At 39.0% G+C, this 20,000-nt stretch overlaps 1 protein-coding gene and 1 long non-coding RNA gene across 2 annotated transcripts in view; both read right to left on the bottom strand.

Annotated features, from left to right (window-relative positions):
- Positions 1–4,763: 4,763 nt before the first annotated feature.
- Positions 4,764–20,000, bottom strand: part of LOC140945411 (uncharacterized) — a 249,903-nt gene continuing 234,666 nt past the window's right edge. The window contains exons 4-6 of the mRNA XM_073394440.1: positions 6,842–8,755; positions 5,754–6,805; positions 4,764–5,075 (exon numbers count right to left, since the gene is read on the bottom strand). Of these exons, the coding sequence (XP_073250541.1) occupies positions 5,761–6,805; positions 6,842–8,755 (2,959 nt within the window). The 3' untranslated portion in view covers positions 4,764–5,075; positions 5,754–5,760. The remainder of the gene's footprint in view (positions 5,076–5,753; positions 6,806–6,841; positions 8,756–20,000) is intronic.
- LOC140946790 (uncharacterized) lies at positions 15,792–16,691 on the bottom strand. The gene is made up of 3 exons (XR_012166860.1): positions 16,587–16,691; positions 16,094–16,198; positions 15,792–15,904 (listed from the first exon to the last, which is right to left on the bottom strand). It is a non-coding gene; the product is annotated as an uncharacterized lncRNA (long non-coding RNA).

Genomic DNA, 20,000 nt, shown 5'->3' with positions numbered 1-20,000 from the left:
GATCAAAGGGAATCTACCAAGTTCAGGTCTACATGCAACATTGGATGACTTGTTATGGACTTCTAAATATCGTTTACAAAAGTGTAAATGCGTTTTTTCGATTCCGGTGTTATCCCATGACTTAAAATCTGATTTCACAAAGGCACTCCAAACTTCACTATTGCGGTGGGTGAAATCGGTGAGACCGTTGTGTCAAAAATTTTACTTGCAAGGGAAGGTTTCAGTTTACTAAAATCAGTGTGGCGTCCTAGACTAAATAGAACATGGGCGGCTTTTTGTCGAAGATGTTCAAGTAAATGTGTAAAATTTCCGGGATAGATGAGATGCGAGTCCCTAAGTAAGTATAGTCTTGTACAATGTCTATCATTTCATTGACTATGTGAAAAACATAATCACATTTGTATTTTCCTTTTTGGAAAACCATTATTTTGGTTTTCTTGGAGTTGATTTTAAGCATCCAGGAGTTGCAATATGAAGATAATTTGTTTAGGCAATATTGTAATTCTAATTTCGATCGTATTAATATAATAAGGTTGTCAGCATAAAAAAGAGAATCGAGTTTGGTGCCCTTTGGTAGCACAAACGGATCAGATAAAATATTGTTCGATTGTTTGCTAAACAAAACCTATTTGAGATTTACGAAGTATGTCACGTGACTAAATGTGCTCGAAAAGTCTTTGATTGAGAATTGAGCAAAATAATTTACCAAGACAACTAAAAATACAGCTAGTTATAGTATCAGCTAGTTTATAACTAGAACAGCAAAAGTACGTATAAACTCCAATTTTTGTTTTTTATCAATAAGTGAATTGAAATGTTCGATCTCTTTATAAAGAAGACCACTTTCCAGTGGAACTTGATGCAATATTGAATTGAATTCATATAACTTTCTTTTCTTAGCCAAAAGACATAAGTTCGTATTCGCCATGCCCTTGATGTTAATTTGCCTCATCCTGGTGTTCGCGCGCTTCATTTATTGCAGAGAAGCGATTGAAAAACTGGTCCAGTCCAAGGTCGCCGTTCCTTTTTTGCTGAAGTTGTGGCAGCTCGGATGACCCCATTGGGCCAACCATGCTGTTGTTTAATGGCGTGCAGTTGTCTCTACCGGCTATTTAGGAAAATGTTCAGAGTCTTTCGCTGGTGCCTTCAGGAAGTAGTCTAAGGGCCTGTTTACATGAAGGTGGGGGACCCCAGGTTGGTGAGGTAACCTGCGGAGGGTTACTCCACCCGATGTAAATGTGACCAAATTAAAATGAGAGATTATATGGACCGGCGGGTTACCCCACCTAAGCGGGTTACCTCACGTACCAGGGGTGCCCCACCTCCATGTAAACAGGCACTAATACTGACGTGACATAAAGACTTATTGATCAATCTAGACTGTCCTTGACTTTAAAGCTTCGAAAAAGTACTGTATTGTTAACGTTAACTGTGTAAAAATTATTTGCGATGAGAGTATTCCGCTCGCATTTATCTTAAATCAAAATTCCTAAATATTTGAAAGTAACCGTTGTTTGCCACGTATATGGCAAGACTATGAAGGATATAGTTGTATTTTTATTCTTTCACCAAGAATATAGTGATAATCTATATGCTGTGTAGCATAAATCAAAGGTTACATGAGTGACTCTATTTCTTCCATTGTGTGTCAGATTTAATAAAAACTTTCAGTAATTACATATCTGTAATTAGGATCTCGGCTGCTCGTAGGTTTTCCTTATCCGGAAATTTTACAATTCAATATGGATGGCTTTTTTCCCCACTGAGTCCTTGTCTTTATCTTATAAACTTAGCGAGCAGCCTCCAACCTTCTTGCTCTGAGCCTCGAGTAAAATCTTAAATTTACTTAACCTGGGTTAAACACGGAGTTGCAAATGTGACAAACTTAATGTTAATGAACAGAATCTATTACGTATCTTCATTCAGTAGCATTCGGTACGTATCATGAAAAGTTAGACTTTTGTCCCTGGCCTAACTTCATTATAACCTTACTGAACAACTGAACTATTATTTGTAAGTTTTATAGCCTCCTCCAGGCGTTCAGATCGTGGGGACGGCGCTCTGACTTTGCAGTTGCTGTTCGTTAATCCCTCACGCGCATTTTGAGACAAGTTTAGTGATGATCGGTTTCTACGGTTACGAGACATGACGTCATAAGTAGCAGGTGGTCAAGCCATTTTTAAGTGAAAATGCGTGTTTCTTCGACTTTTTTCAACGATAAAAGTAAAGCTTATGGATTAAATAAAGCAAAATACTTATTTAAGCGTTATTTTACATGTCAAGCACAAAAAATTACCAATTCTCACCGTTTCTACCTTATTTCTAATTCATGGTAAAATCCAAGATGGCAGCCGAGATGGCGACCATTGCTGGTGACGTCACAGGCCTCCAGCAGCGCGACCACCCATAAACTATACCTAACTTTGTAGAGAAGGTCAATGCTTTCCAATAAATGTAAAATCTTTACGAAATACTGCAACATATCAAAAACTGTAGGAAAGGCGAGTCCATCAACCCCTACCCCGCCCCCCCGCCCGTTGTACCACGATGGGGGTATGACTTTGCGTGTACGTCCCAGGTTTAAGTGCGCGTTTTCCATCAACTCCCGCTTATACCACGGTGGGGGTATTTTTGCGTCGATTTGCCTGCGTATTGAAGTCGGACTTAGAACGACTATCGTCGCGCTTCTCTTGTCTGGTCCCTAGGCTTCATTCGCCGCGCGGCCTATGTGTGTCAATACAAATGCATTAACCGGGAAGGCCTGGGAAGAGGCCGTACAGAGACTAGGCAAGCGCCTTTCTGCTATAAGCGAAAGAACCCTCATTCCTCTCTCCATAAGAGAATTTTGATTCGTTTATGATTCGGTTTTCTTGACAAGTGTGACCTGGAATAACTGGCAATGGCAAAGCGAAGATCAGCACTGCTAGTGTAAATTATGCAATGCAAATTGTGATTACATTTTACTTTTGGATAGAGATAAAACAAGTGAGGACACGTTCATAGATTTCTCGTGATTCATAATGGTAATAGGACTGAGTGGTGTCCAATTCAGTCTGTAATCAAACTCGTGATTAAAAGAAATCAACAATCACAGTCAAACTTCAGTCTTTTTTTCTTTATCTTTAATACAACATAACAAGGCTGAAAGTTACATCAAAAACTGAACACTGTATCACGCAAGGTGCCAAGATTAGGTACAAGCAGTTGATGCAATCAAGCCAGCGTACTGATGTAAATGAATGCGGAACACCTCCTAAAACATAACCATGGCCATGCTAAACGTTATTGGCCCAGTAAACATTCCACTTTGAGGTAGCTAGAATAATCCTACCTAAAATGATCGAGCAGGGGCACCCAACGACTGTTTCCTCCAAAATGCGTTGAAAACACTTTTTAGGCACTTTTTAGATCCGTCTCTGGAAACGTATTCTGAGTGGCACTATAAAAGTTTGTATCTGTTCGGTCATCCTAGGGGAACTTGAGTCTTTTCGAAATTACAAGGCCTCCGTATTATCTTCCCAAAAATTGTAGCTGCAATTCTAAAAATTGTCACTCTACAAAAGTGAGAATTTTTTTTATTCTCCCTCCATCGCATTTCGATTCCCAAAATTTTAGGTTTCCTTTTACTACGAAAAATAGCTTAACTTGGGGAGTGAAATGCGAAAAATTAAACTTCAGAAAATCGTAGGAAATTTGTTAGATAAGCTTCGAAAATGTACATGAACATGAACGGTCATCTCGAAATTTTTCGCCTTCCTCAAGCTATAGACCAATCTAGGCAATTTTTGCTTCTCAGAACAGATATTCTACAGAAAACAGTCGTTGGGTGACCCTGACTGAGGTACATGTAACTTCTTAGCGCCTAACCACAGCACGATACTGGACATTAGTGCTCTGAAATCACTGTATATGCAGCCTTAATTTTACAAGGAAAAAAGTTCTCCAGTCAATAAAACATTAAAATAGCGTATCACTGTTATTAAGCAATTGAACTATCTGAGTTACAGTTTAACAACAATATTATCAAAGGTTTCTGAAGGAGGGAATTGCAAACTGATGGCATGCGCATAATGAAGGGCAAGCTGCACTGATTGACATCGTCAGATACAGGTACATTCATTCAACTCTTGTTGGCATAACCATATTAAAACAACTTTTCTCATTCTCACTTTCACGAGACCATCTTCATCCGACCCACGCGCTATCTCTTGCTCTTCAAATATAACACTTCAAATCACTTCACTTAAATCAGTTAAAGATTATATATAGTTGGCAATTTTCTGTGCGGATCACCGCATTGTTTGCCGAACTAAAGCATTTCCATGACCACAATTGAGCAAAATGCGGGACACATTTTCCAAATCGGACGCCATTTTGATCTTTCTCAAATGGTCATGTCACTTCCCCGACAACAAACCAGTGAACAGGGAAGCTGACCCAACAGCTTTATGAAAAAAATCAGCTCTTTATAGGCTTCCTGGAGTGTTTTAAAAGCAATATAAATCAATAATTCGCATCGCTATAAAAATTTTAGGCATACTAGAGAGCCCTGAACAGATATTTCCTAGAAAACGGTCGTTGGGTGCCCCTGACTAATCTGTTGAGATGCGCTTTAGTTTGAAGACGCTTCCTTTATAACGCGTTCTGGCCTTCCATCCACATCATCCTCTAGGCCAAAATTTAGCCTTTTGTTGGCGAAGTCAGCTGCCGAAGTTCGTGAATGTATTATCCTTTATGTGAAGTATAACGGTCAACGGTCAACGGTCCAAAACTGTAGATATTTTTTGCTCTATAGATTTGTTCAGGCAATGATCGATTAACCGGAGGAACGCGTGCGTAAATGAAAGTACCATTTGAGAAACGTATTTCAACATCATCAAAGGAAGCAAAAATTCTCTATCAGCTAATGCTGCTTCGTTGCAATAGTTTTAGGGAGTAAAATATTATAATATTCACGTAATTTCTACGGTTACAAGAAACCGTTTTTCCTCAGGTAAAATAGACTTTGATATTGTAATGTTCCTTGGATTCAGCAGTACTCTGTCTTTGACATCTCACTGCAGTCAGCACGGCCCCTGTAAATAAAGTAACATTTGATTAATTAATACGCTTGAACAGCGAAATCACGGCCTCAATACTACTCTTTCCATAGAGGTCTTAGGACAAAAAGCCTTAGATTACGGGATAGGAAGGATGAGACGAATGTAAACTCAAAGTTGGGCAGGAGCTGAAAACCTTTCATTACTTTACAACAAGAGAGTATGTTAGAGCTGCTTGTATTATCTAGCTATATGGTGTATACACCAAAATGGGTTTTTAAAAACATTTTTGCCTATTTAACCTGCTTTTCTGCTCATAACAAAGCATAAAATAAAGGTTTTAATTCTCTTTGACAAATATGACATTTCTCTTTTGAATCGGGTAAAATGATGACTTAATGGTAGTTCAAACTAAAATGTTGAAGCAAAAACTAAGGATTCTCACTGTTTCTAGTGTTCAACAAACGTTTTTAAACAATTTTGTATTACAAAAATGAAATCTGATTACGTAAATCCAAAATGATTGTACATCAACGAACCATCCATATTATTTTTTTGTCAATATTATTCACTCTAAGTCTTGCGTTTACTGCTTATTTGTATTTAATTTTGTGCATTCCTTCACATTTTAATTTGAAGACAATAAAACCTTAAACCTTATTTAATATATTAGGACCCTACGTAATCTAAAACAAATGAAAAATCTGTACTTACAGCTTTCTCAACGGTTTATATCAAATTCAATCGTGACGTCATCGCCAATCAGCACAAATGGAGCCCAGTACTTTGGAGCGGAAAAGTCGTCCGAATCTCGAAGGCGTTTCATGGCCTTCTGCAGAGCAGTACCGGCACTTTGTCCAACTCTCAGGTGTTGGTAGAAACATTCCATAAACACCATTGTGGCTTCATCATCAATTGCCCAGAGTGACGCCAGCACAGAACGAGCACCAGCAAACAAGAAAGCTCTTGCCATACCGACCACACCCTCTGACGAGACCTCTCCTTGACCACTATGGCAGCAACTAAGAACCACTAGCCTCGCTCTCAGCTTAATGGCTTGTAAATCAGACATTTTCAACATGTAGTCCTTTTCCGTAGGGATAAGAGTCTTGGATTGCCACCCGGGGTTGGGAGCCAAAGCAATTTCACCAGTTTCCTTTCCTCCGTGTGCTGCAATGTGAATCAAAGCGACTGAATCCATTCTCCGAAGCACCTCTTCTTTGGTTGCAGCTTCTCCTGTAAGTGGTTGGCTGTTAAGAAGTTTTCCAATCATCTCCACTTCTTTTTTTGCGAACTTCAGCTGATCATAAATGGGTTTATCCATTTTATTTGTAACTTTCCTCAAACATGGATCTCCAACAAGCAGGGCGCCAGTTTTACTGTGGTATGCACTTGAAGAATCTCTTATTACTTTCAAACTTGTCAGTGAGGGAATAATACGGATCTTTAAAGTTTCACTTAGGGCTGTCCAAGGAGCTAAACACAAAGCACCATCAGGGACTACAACCAGTTCATCGCCATCAAGTAAGTCTTCAATGGGACCAAAAACTATATCATGCAATGGCTGTAACCAGTCCATATTCTCGTGCGATGGAATCGATATTTTATCATCACCCCGAGTACTGGAAGTTGACTTATTGCTTAAAACATCAAGTGACCGATTCTCGCATCTAACATCTCTGCCAGCCCCAATTTTATTCAAAGAATCTTTCAAAAGTGCATTAAAGGGGTCTTCGTGTGTACCTTCACTTTTTAGTTCTGCTTGCCTAAAAATAGCGTTGGTTTTCTTTCCCAGCACTCACAAGCTTATTGTTCCATTGTCCAATGCAATAAACGTTGTCAAAACAGATGTGTTCCTTGAAATGTATGCAAAATCTTTCTCAGTTTCATTTGAAATGGGCGAAAGGGATGTAAAGCCATACTTTATTTTCAAGGCATCTAGCAAAGCCCCTGCTCGTCCCCGTTCGGCCGCGTACAAAGCCTCATCCGTCTTTTGAAGCACTATAAGAACTCGACATAAATAATGATAGCTGTGTTTGAAAAGCTTACGAAAACTTATTTTCCATGCATCTTCCGAAATGAAACTTTTCCTAATGGTATTGAAAGTTTTTACGCTGAATCTGAAATGAACTACAGCCTCATCCAAAGAACCTGACAACATAAGAGTTTTACCCAAGTATCCATAGGAATATCCTTCTAGGACCATGTCACCCACTTCCTTAGCAATTTTCAGCTGGTGCTTGTGGCACTCAAAAGCTTGTTGGAATTGTTCAAGGGATATATAAGCAAGGCCGAGATTGCCATAGGCATATCCCTCTCTGGCCCTGTCGCCCACTTCCTTAGCAATGCTTAGGCTTTGCTTATAATGCTCTATTGCTCTTTGGAGGTCGCCGAGGGATTGATAAACTGCGCCGAGCCTGCCATAGGCCGTTCCTTCTCCAGCCCTGTCGCCGACTTCTATTGCAATTCTTAGCTCTTGCTTGTGGTGCTTCATTGATTGTTCGAATTCCTCGAAGTGTAAATAAGCATTACCGAGATTGCCATAGGCACGTCCTTGTCCGGCCCTGTCGCCGACTTCTATTGCAATGCTAAGGCGTTGCTTGTGGTAGTCCATTGCTTGTTGGAATTGGCCAAGGCATTGATAAGCATTGCCGAGATTGCCATAGGCACGTCCTTGTCCGGCCCTGTCGCCGACTTCTATTGCAATGCTCAGGTCTTGCTTGTGGTACTCCATTGCTTGTTGGAATTGGCCAAGGCTGTCATAAACATTGCCGAGATTGCCATAGGCACCTCCTTGTCCGGCCCTGTCGCCGACTTCTATTGCAATGCTCAGGTGTTGCTTGTGGTACTCTATTGCTTGTTGGAATTGGCCAAGCCTTGAATAAGCATTGCCGAGATTGCAATAGGTAAGTCCTTGTCCGGCCCTGTCGCCGACTTCTATTGCAATGCTCAGGTCTTGCTTGTGGTACTCTATTGCTTGATGGAATTGGCCAAGGGATTGATAAGCATTGCCGAGATTGCCATAGGCACGTCCTTGTCCGGCCCTGTCGCCGACTTCTATTGCAATGCTCAGGTCTTGCTTGTGGTACTTCATTGCTTGTTGGAATTGGCCAAGGCATTGATAAGCATTGCCGAAGTTGCTATAGGCAAGTCCTTGTCCGGCCCTGTCGCCGACTTCTATTGCAATGCTCAGTTCTTGCTTGTGGTACTCCATTGCTTGTTGGAATTGGCCAAGGCATTGATAAGCATTGCCGAGATTGCCATAGGCACGTCCTTGTCCGGTCCTGTCGCCGACTTCTATTGTTATGCTCAGGCGTTGCTTGTGGTACTCTTTTGCTTGTTGGAATTGGCCAAGGGATTGATAAGCATTGCCCAGATTGCCATTGGCACCTCCTTGTCGGGCCCTGTCGCCGACTTCTATTGCAATGCTCAGGTCTTGCTTGTGGTACTCTATTGCTTGATGGAATTGGCCAAGGCTGTCATAAGCATTGCCGAGATTGCCATAGGCACCTCCTTGTCCGGCCCTGTCGCCGACTTCTATTGCAATGCTCAGGTGTTGCTTGTGGTACTCTATTGCTTGTTGGAATTGGCCAAGGCTGTAATAAGCATTGCCGAGATTGCAATAGGCACCTCCTTGTCCGGCCCTGTCGCCGACTTCTATTGCAATGCTCAGGTGTTGCTTGTGGTACTCTATTGCTTGTTGGAATTGGCCAAGCCTTGAATAAGCATTGCCGAGATTGCAATAGGTAAGTCCTTGTCCGGCCCTGTCGCCAACTTCTATTGCAATGCTCAGGTCTTGCTTGTGGTACTCTATTGCTTGATGGAATTGGCCAAGGCTGTCATAAGCATTGCCGAGATTGCAATAGGCACCTCCTTGTCCGGCCCTGTCGCCGACTTCTTTAGCAATGCTCATTTGTTGCTCGTAGTACTCTATTCTTTTCCTTTCTGTCATTTAGCAGTTCTAGTATGAAAAGTGTGGCTGTTTCTTGACGGTAATATACCTAGAAAAGGAAAATATAAAGTTATCATTCTCTCCTGTCTGCTACTTTGCTGTTTTCCTTAGAGTTGTGCGCGTTAATGTGAAGAAAATGCAGAAAAGTGTTTTCTAATACATGTTAAACTGAAATATGTTTTCTGGATTGGACAGACAAAAATTTAAAATCCTTCTGCACTCTAACCCACATAGTTTAATCTTACTGATGCACTTGCGAACGTTTGCTTTTTTAATCAAAACAATGGCCAACCAAAGGTGAGAAACGGGAGCAATGTCAGTGTACCGAGACAGTCACGTGAGGATTGAACTCTTTTCTTACGTGAAAGTTTTTGTTTATCCAATAAATTTTAATAACCACTTGGTACGTGAGTAAACGATCTATTGTTTTCTCTCTTAGTATACGCTTTTTAACGGCTTAAACTAAAGTCCCGTCTACACCAATCAGTTTTTTTTTGGGAACCGCACAATTATATATATATATTTACCCTGATTCGTGTGAAGGGGTCTTAAACCTGTCTCTGGAGGGGGGCGTTTCAACAAGATGCTTTTTTGGATAGCGGATTTACTGGTTTCTTGTGGACGAATGGCCGATTCGTGTAAAAAAAATGCGGTTTAAAAATAGCAGGATTTGTGTGGACGGGGCCTAAACCGGCGGTTTGTTGTTGATGCAGATCACAAAATGACGTCATACTGAATCCTTTTTGCTTTTTCGTAATGATTGTCACCGTCGTGAGGGTACAGTTTGCATCTAACTATTCAGGGTATTGTCTCCAAGTTTCATTTTTACATTAACGGCAGTAACTAACGATGCATTTGAAATATGCAGAAATCTTAGTTATTGTTTTGCTTTAAAATATGAACCTTGGATACAATACCCCTGAACAATGAGAAGCTTTCACTTATAAAGACGAACTTTTCGACAAAGTAAAATAGCGAATTGTAGTCCTTATTTTATTACTTACAAGTTATCAATAACATTGAAGCTGAAGGGTCATATAAAATGACGGTTAATCTCGATAATTTCAAATTTTAAAAAAATACTTATCGAGCGGTTTCAAAAATATTTGCTCATTTGTTAAAGTAGACCAAAATACTTAAAAAAACGCCAATAAGAGCACCTCAATGTCTTATCAAATCCCTCCTTCTTACGAACGGCTAAAGCTGTTCCCATGATCTCTTGAAACACGTTTAAAAGTGAATGAAAGTACTATGGGGTAAAATTGGATTTCAAACTCGCTTCGTTTTCTAAAGATAACGTTCGCGCGAGTACTGACTACTGAATATCCAACCACAAATACTTCAACCCAAAATATCTTCAAATTGCTCTCATACATTTTACTCAAACCTCACGAACATCGAGGAAGCCATGGTGGAGAAAGCTCCCGTGAACTATATTGGTTGGAGGGTGGTAAGTAAAATAGGTAATGGTGTCGTTTCGTTGCTATGACTACTCCGATGTCATTGCAACCCCGGCTGATCACAACAAATTTTCATCTTTGTCTAATACAGTTTAGGAGGTAATTTGTCCAAATCTTTACCAATTGGGACGTAGCTAATGCTCAAACATGGGAGGTATTGACGCTGCATTTTTCCCTTAAAGAGCAGAGATCACGAAGTTATCAGGGTATCATCACTAAATAGAAGTCACAAGTACCGTACTGACGTCTGTCAACATGTAGTTGAATAAAACGAGTTTTAAATCTTGAGAGCTGGGGTGAATATTAACCCACATTATTTCAGAGCCACACTATCAGTGACTTTCAATTGAAATGTTAAATTAACAGTGAATTTTACACATTCAATCTGTGGGACCTTTTGATCATCTTCAATAAATCGTTTCGGGGTCAATGCAGGGGCGTAGCGTGAGATTTTGAAGGTGTACGCTCAGGAAGAAAAGTTGGAGCTCGGAAGGCACTCCAAACTAGGTGGTCTGAGGGCATGTTTCCCAGAACGTGTTTAAATTTAAGGTCTCGGAAATGCCATTTCCTGCGCATGCGTTTCCCGCAGGACAGTAAAGTAAATGAGTACGAAGAAAAATGCGGTAATCTCGATTTTGCCTTGTAAAGGTCTTTCTTGGTAATTAACGGTACGTCACTGAGAAACATGGAGGTTGATACCTTACACGACAAAAATGAGGTCATCTGTAACTAAACAGCTAGTGGACTTCAACTGCTTCCTTTTAGTTAAAAACATGTCAGAGAAGGACTTAGAACGCGACCACATTACGGTGAATACCACAATATATTGTGAAATACCGTTACAGCTAGATAATCAGAAGTTTATTTATAAGCCGATAACAACTAACTATCGCGTAAGCCATGAAAAAAAAAAAGGATTCAGCCGTCCTTTAGTAAAATGTCATCGATGAAAACAATGATTCTTGTTTTGAAAGACTGTTAACAGCAAAATAACTGATAGCTTGCTCAACAGAGCAGCTGTTAGTATTTGATAACTCACCAGTCTTTCTCGAAGCACCGGGAAAAAGACCTCAAGAAGATACCCCCCACCTCCTCGGAAATTGTGTCCTTTTGGCTCCCCCCTCTCCTCGGTATTTCCGTTGCCCTCCGTGGGAGGTACAGATATTTTATGGAACTACACAATTTTGGTCATTATTAAGCTCAGCACTATAGTAAAAAGGTTCATGCTGCTTTGACAGTCGTTCTTTAGCTTGATTCTAGGTAGATAAGAATGTTTTTGTATTTTAGATTTTGACTGCACAAGTATTTGTTTTCGCTTTGAATTATTATCATGGATTTTTATTACCTTATTGTGCATTTTATTCGTGGCCTTAGCCTTTGTATTTTTTTTCCTGCTTTTGTAAATAACATAATTGCCAGTAGACCCTCTGGATTGTATTTTATTCAGGACGATACTTTTACAATAGTCTTCCATGATAACAATAATCATAATCATAATCATAGGTTACATTCCTTTTAGCCAAACTTTTTTCGGATTTGGACAATCCAGATTGTTTGGATTTTCTTGCTAGCCGGAACAAAAATCTGAAATAAGATTGATCCATACTGCAGCTGCCTGCCGCTCCGATCTTCTTCTCAATTTCAACGCTTCGTCGTTTTTTACTTCTTTCTGCTAAATATCTCTAAATTAAGCATCTTCTCGTGGAGAGACGGAAAGAAAACTAGCTCTTTAACTAGTGGTGGTTCATACTGGAATTCATCAACTCAAAATTATCTGGAATTTGATTCAAGAAAATTCAGAAGACAATTACGAATTCTCAAGAGCTGAGAAGCGCGTTCTAAACACACACAGACATTGGACAGTATAGTTTTACAGTGAGAAAATCTAAGTGTTTTCTCTTCCTAACGGATTTAGAGTGACAGTGGAACTTGAGTTGAATGTACTACAATCCTTTAGCGGCATAGAACAACTGGAGAATATAAATAACTTTTGCCTGAACTAACCTAGACCCGCCGTGTTTACTGATGAACGAGCACGTTTTTGCGATCGAAAAGCAGTTTCATTAAATGGAACAAAGATATGAAACGAGATTGAGATACCAATCTGAACGATCTACGCTCAGAGGTAGATCGTTCGGATTGCAATCTTAGATTGGTTTGGTCCTTAATGGAACAAAAAAATCGGATTTTCGATCGCAAAATCCTGATTTACATTAGCTAAAAGGAATGCAACCATAATCATAATCATAATCATAATCATTATTATTATTATGACCATCAACCCTTACCAGTTGCAGAGAATAGAGAAGTGAGGATAACTTGGGACATAACTATTTTTACGGACAAGCCGATGAAGCAAAATCGTCCAGATATAACTGTAGTACACAAAGACACACAGGAGTGGATAATTATCGGCATTGCTGCGCCAGCGGACCAAAATATCCTTACTACTGGATAGGAAAAGTATCAAAACCTAGCTCTCGAAATTAAAAGAATCCTCAGAGCCAAGAGAGTGACAGTATTACCCATCGTGACTGGTGCACTTCGAACTATCTCGGGTTATACAAAGGTCGGGAATAGGAGGTTGAGTCTGAGGTTGAGTTGAGTTGAGTCAGATATTTTTGGAAGCGCACGGTTATCAGCCGTCCTTGGTACTGCCAATATCTTGAGGAAAGTGTCATGTGTGTAAGCTGAGGGATTGCTGCTGAGAATTCCCAGAAAAAGAACTGGAGAGGATCACACCATAATAATAATAATAATAATAATAATAATAATAATAATAATAATAATAGTAACAATAAAAATAAGAAGAAGAAGAAGAAGAGAACAGCATTTTTATTTAGAATTGAGCTTAGTTGAAGCCGAACCAGCTAAAACGTTATAGTCAGCAAACAAACAATTCATATAGACTCATCCGTGCAAAGAAAACGCAAGTAACGGCTTTCCGAAAGTAGGGGCCAGGACATTCAAAAAATGCCAACTCAAAAACATAAGAATGTGCCGTAAAAGTATTCTTTTGGAATATCACGATTTTTAACCTCATTTTCTCGAGAATCAACTCTTATCACTTAATATATAACAATTAGTATATACTAAAACAGTGAGATAATGGAGCGCAAAAATGGTGATTTTTAACTGACATTTACTGTTGCCAACGATTACAATTATGGCTCGTAATGACCGAACGGTCGTCGCGTTTTCTTGTCGAAAAATAAAACTTTTGAAGGCATTTGTTTAGCTCTTTGGGGGAAATTTCGTCAAAAGGAGTTGTGATTTCTCTTTGTATTGAAAACCATTCTGTAAAGAAAAAACTATCAAATTTTGTTTTAAGCTTATTTAAGAACAATTCCGCTAATTAAAGTAAGGCAAGACTTAAGCTTAATTTGCATTTGTAAACAAAAAAATATTTCACCGGTTTCATCGATAAATTTAAGTCAAACAGACAAAGCTTTACCCCTTAAAATTTCCAAACCGAATCTCGTCACCTTCTTCGTGTATTTCGGGAACAGCTTGTTTGATTATTTGTGAAATTTTTTTGTTTGTTACTGCAACCAACCGGGAAGCCATTTTGCTCGTAACTTAGGCGAGTTTGGCGTCGCTTGCTCGGAGGAACTGGAGGTGAATCAGTGAATAGATTACCAAATTTTCTTAGGTGTCTGGTTCCGCTCGCGCATATATGCTTCGCGCCAGCGTGGAGTTCCGCTAATAACTAGAGTGCGTAGACATACTTCTAGCCTATAATGCATTACTGTACAAATGTATGTAACTGTAACATGAAAAATATCTTATGTTTCTTATCCTACTATATACGCAACTGCGCAAAGCTTTCCTGACAATCCATTAGTGGCAGTCACTTGTGTTGAAGTTTCAAATTAATTGATTGCAATTTTTTTGTGTATACGAAATGTTCGATCATTATATTGCTCTCGATTTCTGCAAAGTTTGAGAAAAACTGTTTTTAATTATATTTCAGGATCAGTTTCATCATTTCATCATCGTCAGTTTCTTTAACAGAGAAAAGGTCACTTTAAGAGAATGTTGTGACCGTTTTAACACAACCAGCCCCAACGCAACTGTAGATAAAATATTTTTTAAAAAGTCAGGAACTTACAATCGTTTGTTAGCAAACTCTCCCTTTTCTTCTCCCTTTTCTTCACTTCGGAGAATCAATCTGAAGATAACAAAAGATGAATTGTTCAGCAAAAACTTGATCGCATGGACATGGTTTTAACGTGTAATGAAAATGCAGGTTACAAGGTACGATGTGTCCGTCTACCAAACTTTATCCAGAGCCTGATTGAAGAGCCTAATGACTGTACGTTGAACCAAGAGTAAACACAAAAAGCACGAAACTTCTCAATTTGAGCGTTGGCGCTGGTATAGAAATGAGCCCAAATAGAATTAATGAAAAGAAAAATCTATGATGAAGGTGATCATCGAATTCGATTTTCTGGTAGCCTATTTTCAATTTCTACAGATGATGCTTAGCAGTTTGCTATTAACACATTGTCTGATGATTGGAGACATGTTCTCAGAAATATTAAATGGCTACGAGTAACCTGAAGCACATACATAGATAAACATTCCAGAATAAATATAAAAGATTCGGGGGAAGTGAAGGAAGGGGGAAAGGAGGGAGGGGTGGGGGGAAGGAACGAGAGCAAGCAAGCTCATACAGTTTGAGAATCAGGGTACATAATGACCTTAAGCGAGCTCACCGTCTTTTGCAAATACACAAAGGAAGGGCCGTAGTCTTAAAAAGTGACATTACAAAACAAACAACATAACTGCTATGAAATGAAAAATAAACTAATACCAATTTGTACAGAATAGACAAAACAATTATTTTTAATCACCACGAACCTCTCAAAGATCAGCTTGAGATTCTGGCTCAAGTTCTCCGTTCCATCTGAAACGAGTTTCAGAATCACATTCAGGTGACAGGTAACTTAAATGAGTATTATCTTCTTAGAGAAAAACTTAACTTTATAAAAAATAGTATAAGATCTTCCCTAGATTTCACTGTCGTAGAGACCAATACGTATTATCGATACCTGTATACCACTTTTGTTTTAAGGGATATATGACATGGACCGATCTTTCTATAAACTGCTTTAAGCTGCATGAATATGAGCACTTAGACCATACATATAGTCCCCAGCCAGACAAATATCCTTTCCGAGGAAATATCAAAAAGAAATCTAAATTTGTTTTCTTCAGAATAAATCGTCTTAGCGAAATATTTTTTGCAAGATAAACAAGAAACTTCAAAATTATATCCACGGTAACTGCCTCGGTTGCCTCTACGCTGAAGGGACCTAACCATGCATTGATACTGCACGCGGCTAAAGGTATGTTTATTTAAAACGTACCAGTTACAGATGATGAAGAGAAACAGCTCGTAGGTCTCGAACCTTGGACACAATGATCCGCTTGAAATAATTCAGCTCTCCCTGAAATGAGGTACAATTCAATTTAGTTAAAGTGTCTTCAGATAATCAACAGAGGTTGGCTGCCCTGCCCTCAAATTTACAAACCCGGCCGTGGCCAGAATCCACATAGTTGTGGTGGGAACGCCCCTTACTGGAAGGAGAAATGCGATATCAAGTAATAAAATATTTTTTTATTTTTCAAAAACTTACCAATTCTTGATGAAAGGAGACCAAGGAAAACAGCAGTAAGGTCAGGAACCTTGCAATTGGATAAATTTTCGTACCGCTGATTGGATATGTATAATTTTTCTCTTCCTGAAAGAGGGACAATTTTATGTATCAGTAAAAAAAATGTTTGAAGATATCCAATGAAATCATCACTTACACAAAACATTAGAAACTCCAACACCTACAGTGTAAGAAGTATCAAGGAAGGATGATTTAAACAAAATTTAAAAGTTCAACTTGAAACGCCTGTCAGAACTAAACGTCGAGTCCGGGACACCATACAAATTATCGAACAAACAAACTTTGATTCGCTGTCGCAACCTAGACTAAATTAAAAGATATTTCCAGGGATAAAAAGCCGGAGAAGATAGGAAACTAAGGAAACTACGTACAGCGGAACATGACCAAAGAAACATTGTAAGAAAATAGCTTCTCGGGTTTGGAAAATTCCAAATTGAATGAGCATCTTTCTTACCTGGTAAACGATTTCAGTAAAATCTGCTCGGGAAATTCTCAGTCTTGTAAAAAGTTGTCTTAGGTGGTTTGATTTAGATGCCACTGAATAACGATTTAATTTATACTGTGGCCAATAGAAACAAAACAAAGAAACAGAAAACCTCAAACCCAAAACGGAAACACACGAGCCAAAACGGTAATCTAATAGTGAAAACAAGAAAAATACACAACCAGAAAACAGGAACACAATTCCCGAAACGGTATTAATACATCACTCAAAAGGGAAAGACACGTACAAAAAGCCTAAAACAGTAACCGCGACCGATCAGAATTAAATATAACAAAATCACAAAATCGTCAAAGAGAATCAACAACCCAAAACAGAAACACACAAAAAATGTAAAACTGTAACTATAATTAGCCATAATGCATTTTCTTCTGCCTCCTCCCCTGGTTTCCTAAATAAAGGCTAAGTGGGGAGCACAGACTTACCAGTACTGGAGACGCGGAGACGCGGAGACGCGGAGACGCGGAGGCGCGCGAGAAATGACGTAATTTAGACGTATACCTTAAAATGCAAAGCAACGCCGAGATCCTTGTTCTTGACCCCAACAAACACAACAAATTACTGGAAGTGTGTTTTGAATTTACTTTCATCTTGAGTAGCAAATCCACAATGGCTGTTTTTTAGGCTAATCATGGCCCGTACTCAAATCCTGATACACGCGCGCGACTTCGCACATCACACAATAGTAGGAATCTCACCAAAATCGCATACAGTAATGACCACAGGTACCCCAAGCTCACGAGTTAGAAGGTGTTTTCTTAGCAGTTTTGGCCATGTCAGGGCGATTTCAGCGAGTTTTGGTTCTGCCGTTGACAGCTTATAATATTTCTTTTACGAAACCACGATTCTCACTCGTGAGCTTGGGGTACCTGTGACTACGGACGTATCACTAGAAGTGACTAACAGATAAGAACTGAAACAAGGGATGAAATAATTGTGAGCCAAGTTTTTTAAAATGGGGTAAGACGGACAATGAATAAGAGATGGAATAACAATTTTTGTCACTTCAATCAAAAAATATAACAGTGAGCTGGGAGCGGTTTTCCACTGTCAGAAGACTCCTGGAACCGTCAAATGCCCGCATTCGTTCAAGGTAGTTACGGAATACGTCATGAACGTTTTATTATTATTATTGCAAGTAAAACACACACAAAAAAGAAAAAAAATTACACGGAATAAATAAAAGAATACAAAGAAAAAAGTAGCGAATTTACACACTTACATGGCAATACTTACAAATATTAAACTAGATCACAGCAGTGCTAATTCCATATATTACTGTACTTAGTATAATCTACATAAAATTTTTACATTTTTTTGCTTTCTTTGTGGTGAAAGTAATATAAATATTCATGGTAAGAACTTCTGTAGCTTAGAAACGAGAAGAAGTAGTCTAATCGAAAGTCTAATTGTAGTTTTAGTGGAAGACAAACGGTCTACTTTCTTCGATTCCGTATCAAGTTTTCAAGATTAAGAGAGTGTCTCTGTAAGAGCGGTCCGGTCGATTTTCCTTGAGACACAGATTTAGCTCATTTCTTGTGTGTTGTAAGACATTCATGTACCCATACTAAAACCACAATCCGTTTGATCAGATCTCTTTATTTTTCAGAGTTTTACGGAAATTAAATTTCACTCGACCGAAGGCCTGTCGTGACACTTTTCAAGACGTTAATTTGAGGCAACTTTGCCGGACAATTTACAACAAACTACGGGACTCAGCAAAAAACAAATACCACAGCCATGTATATTAACTCTATCTCATCCATCGAGGCGACTTTCGTGAACATCACGTTTCAATCAAGCAAACAGGAAGACTTGAACGACGCCTTATCGGTTCGCTTAAGTCACACACGCGAAAACCGATCAAATTCAAGGTACATTTTTGAAAAAGTGAGGCGTTCTTAACTGATCCAACTAATATAGCTAGGAAGTAGGTGCCATAGAAAAGGTAACTACAGAAAAAAACTTTGCGGCCCGACCTTTACTAAAACTTTATAAGTCCGTGAACTTACCTCATTTTCGGCAATCTCCAAGTTTTGCCGCCATTTTGAAGTACTTGTCAACATGAAGCGTAGCAGATAAAAATCGAGCAGGTAGATCTAAAAAAGCCAGAAATACATACGAAAGCATTTAAATGAACTTCACTTCCAATTCAAGGGGCAAAATCTGAAATTGTTCGTTAAACCTACCATTCCTACATCCCCATGCGACCATTTCTTCCAACAATTCAAACACTACAACTAGTGACCACTAGTGTTCGAATTTCCCTTGTCGATTCCACCGTAAGAAATAACCTGTGCCACCCAAGCTTCGACTCGAATGTGAAGTACGAATCAAACAACATAACTGCGTCATCTTCGAGGCCATATCACGATGGTATTTTGATTTTCTGATCGACAAGAACGGTGATCAGGAGGTGATCGCCATGTTTACCTCATAAAGGTGACCGCTGACCAGCCGCTGAATGAAAACAGCACGGCGCAGGGTGGTACGTGGGGGTGGCGGACTTATCGTGATAAGATATTCGAATACACGCTAAAAAAGCTTCAGGACTCTCAGTGTAAACAGTGAAGGCATGCTTCGTGGTACAGACAACTTTTATTTTATTCTCATAACTTTTTCCTTAAAATTAGAACTGGTATTAATTAATAGAGTTATTTAAATTTTTTTTAACCGAGGTACCCATATGACCTTTTTGCTTGTCCTCAGTGGTATAAAATAAGGTGTCTTTTCTTCCAGAACCTTTTATTTATGCGTTATTGCACGGAATGAACACTATACTTAGAAGGTTTGTTCTGAATCATTTTGCGGTTCCCAAGAATGTATGCAAAATCATAGCTTTATACAAAGCTGACTCTAAAATATGATTTTCCGTAACAGTAACCAATGTCATTTAGGTAAGGTGTTGATAAAACTAGCAATGTACAATTTTTAGCGTTTTCCACTTATAAGACTGACGTACAATTGTCAAGTGAACTATGTTAGTTTCAACTCATTCCTTGATTTGATGTGACCTTTTATCACTAACCCCCATTCTTTTCATTTGCAATTTTCCTGTACTTTTTTTTTTTTTCATATGACAACGACAAAGAGTTTTATAAGTAAACCGATTTTTTGGTGTACCACGCTTATTACATTTTATATTCAAATACATGCAAAAGGCCGGCTAAATAAGCTCCTCCCCCTGCTCCTAATTTTTTGGGTTGCCTTCGCCCCATGCCTCTGACGACTCCCTGTCGGCTAAAAGGAAATTTGAAAGACTGCTATGCAGGACACATTTTCTTTTTCTTCATTTTCATTTTCCCTCTACAATTTTTTTATAAGTATGTAAAGATATAAAAGACATAAAGGTTTTTACAAGTAAAC

This window comes from Porites lutea, chromosome 8 (genome assembly GCF_958299795.1).
Source record: "Porites lutea chromosome 8, jaPorLute2.1, whole genome shotgun sequence".
Lineage (NCBI taxonomy): Eukaryota > Metazoa > Cnidaria > Anthozoa > Scleractinia > Poritidae > Porites > Porites lutea.
Note: the sequence above shows the minus strand (reverse complement) of the source record. Positions and strands in the feature narration are given on the sequence as shown.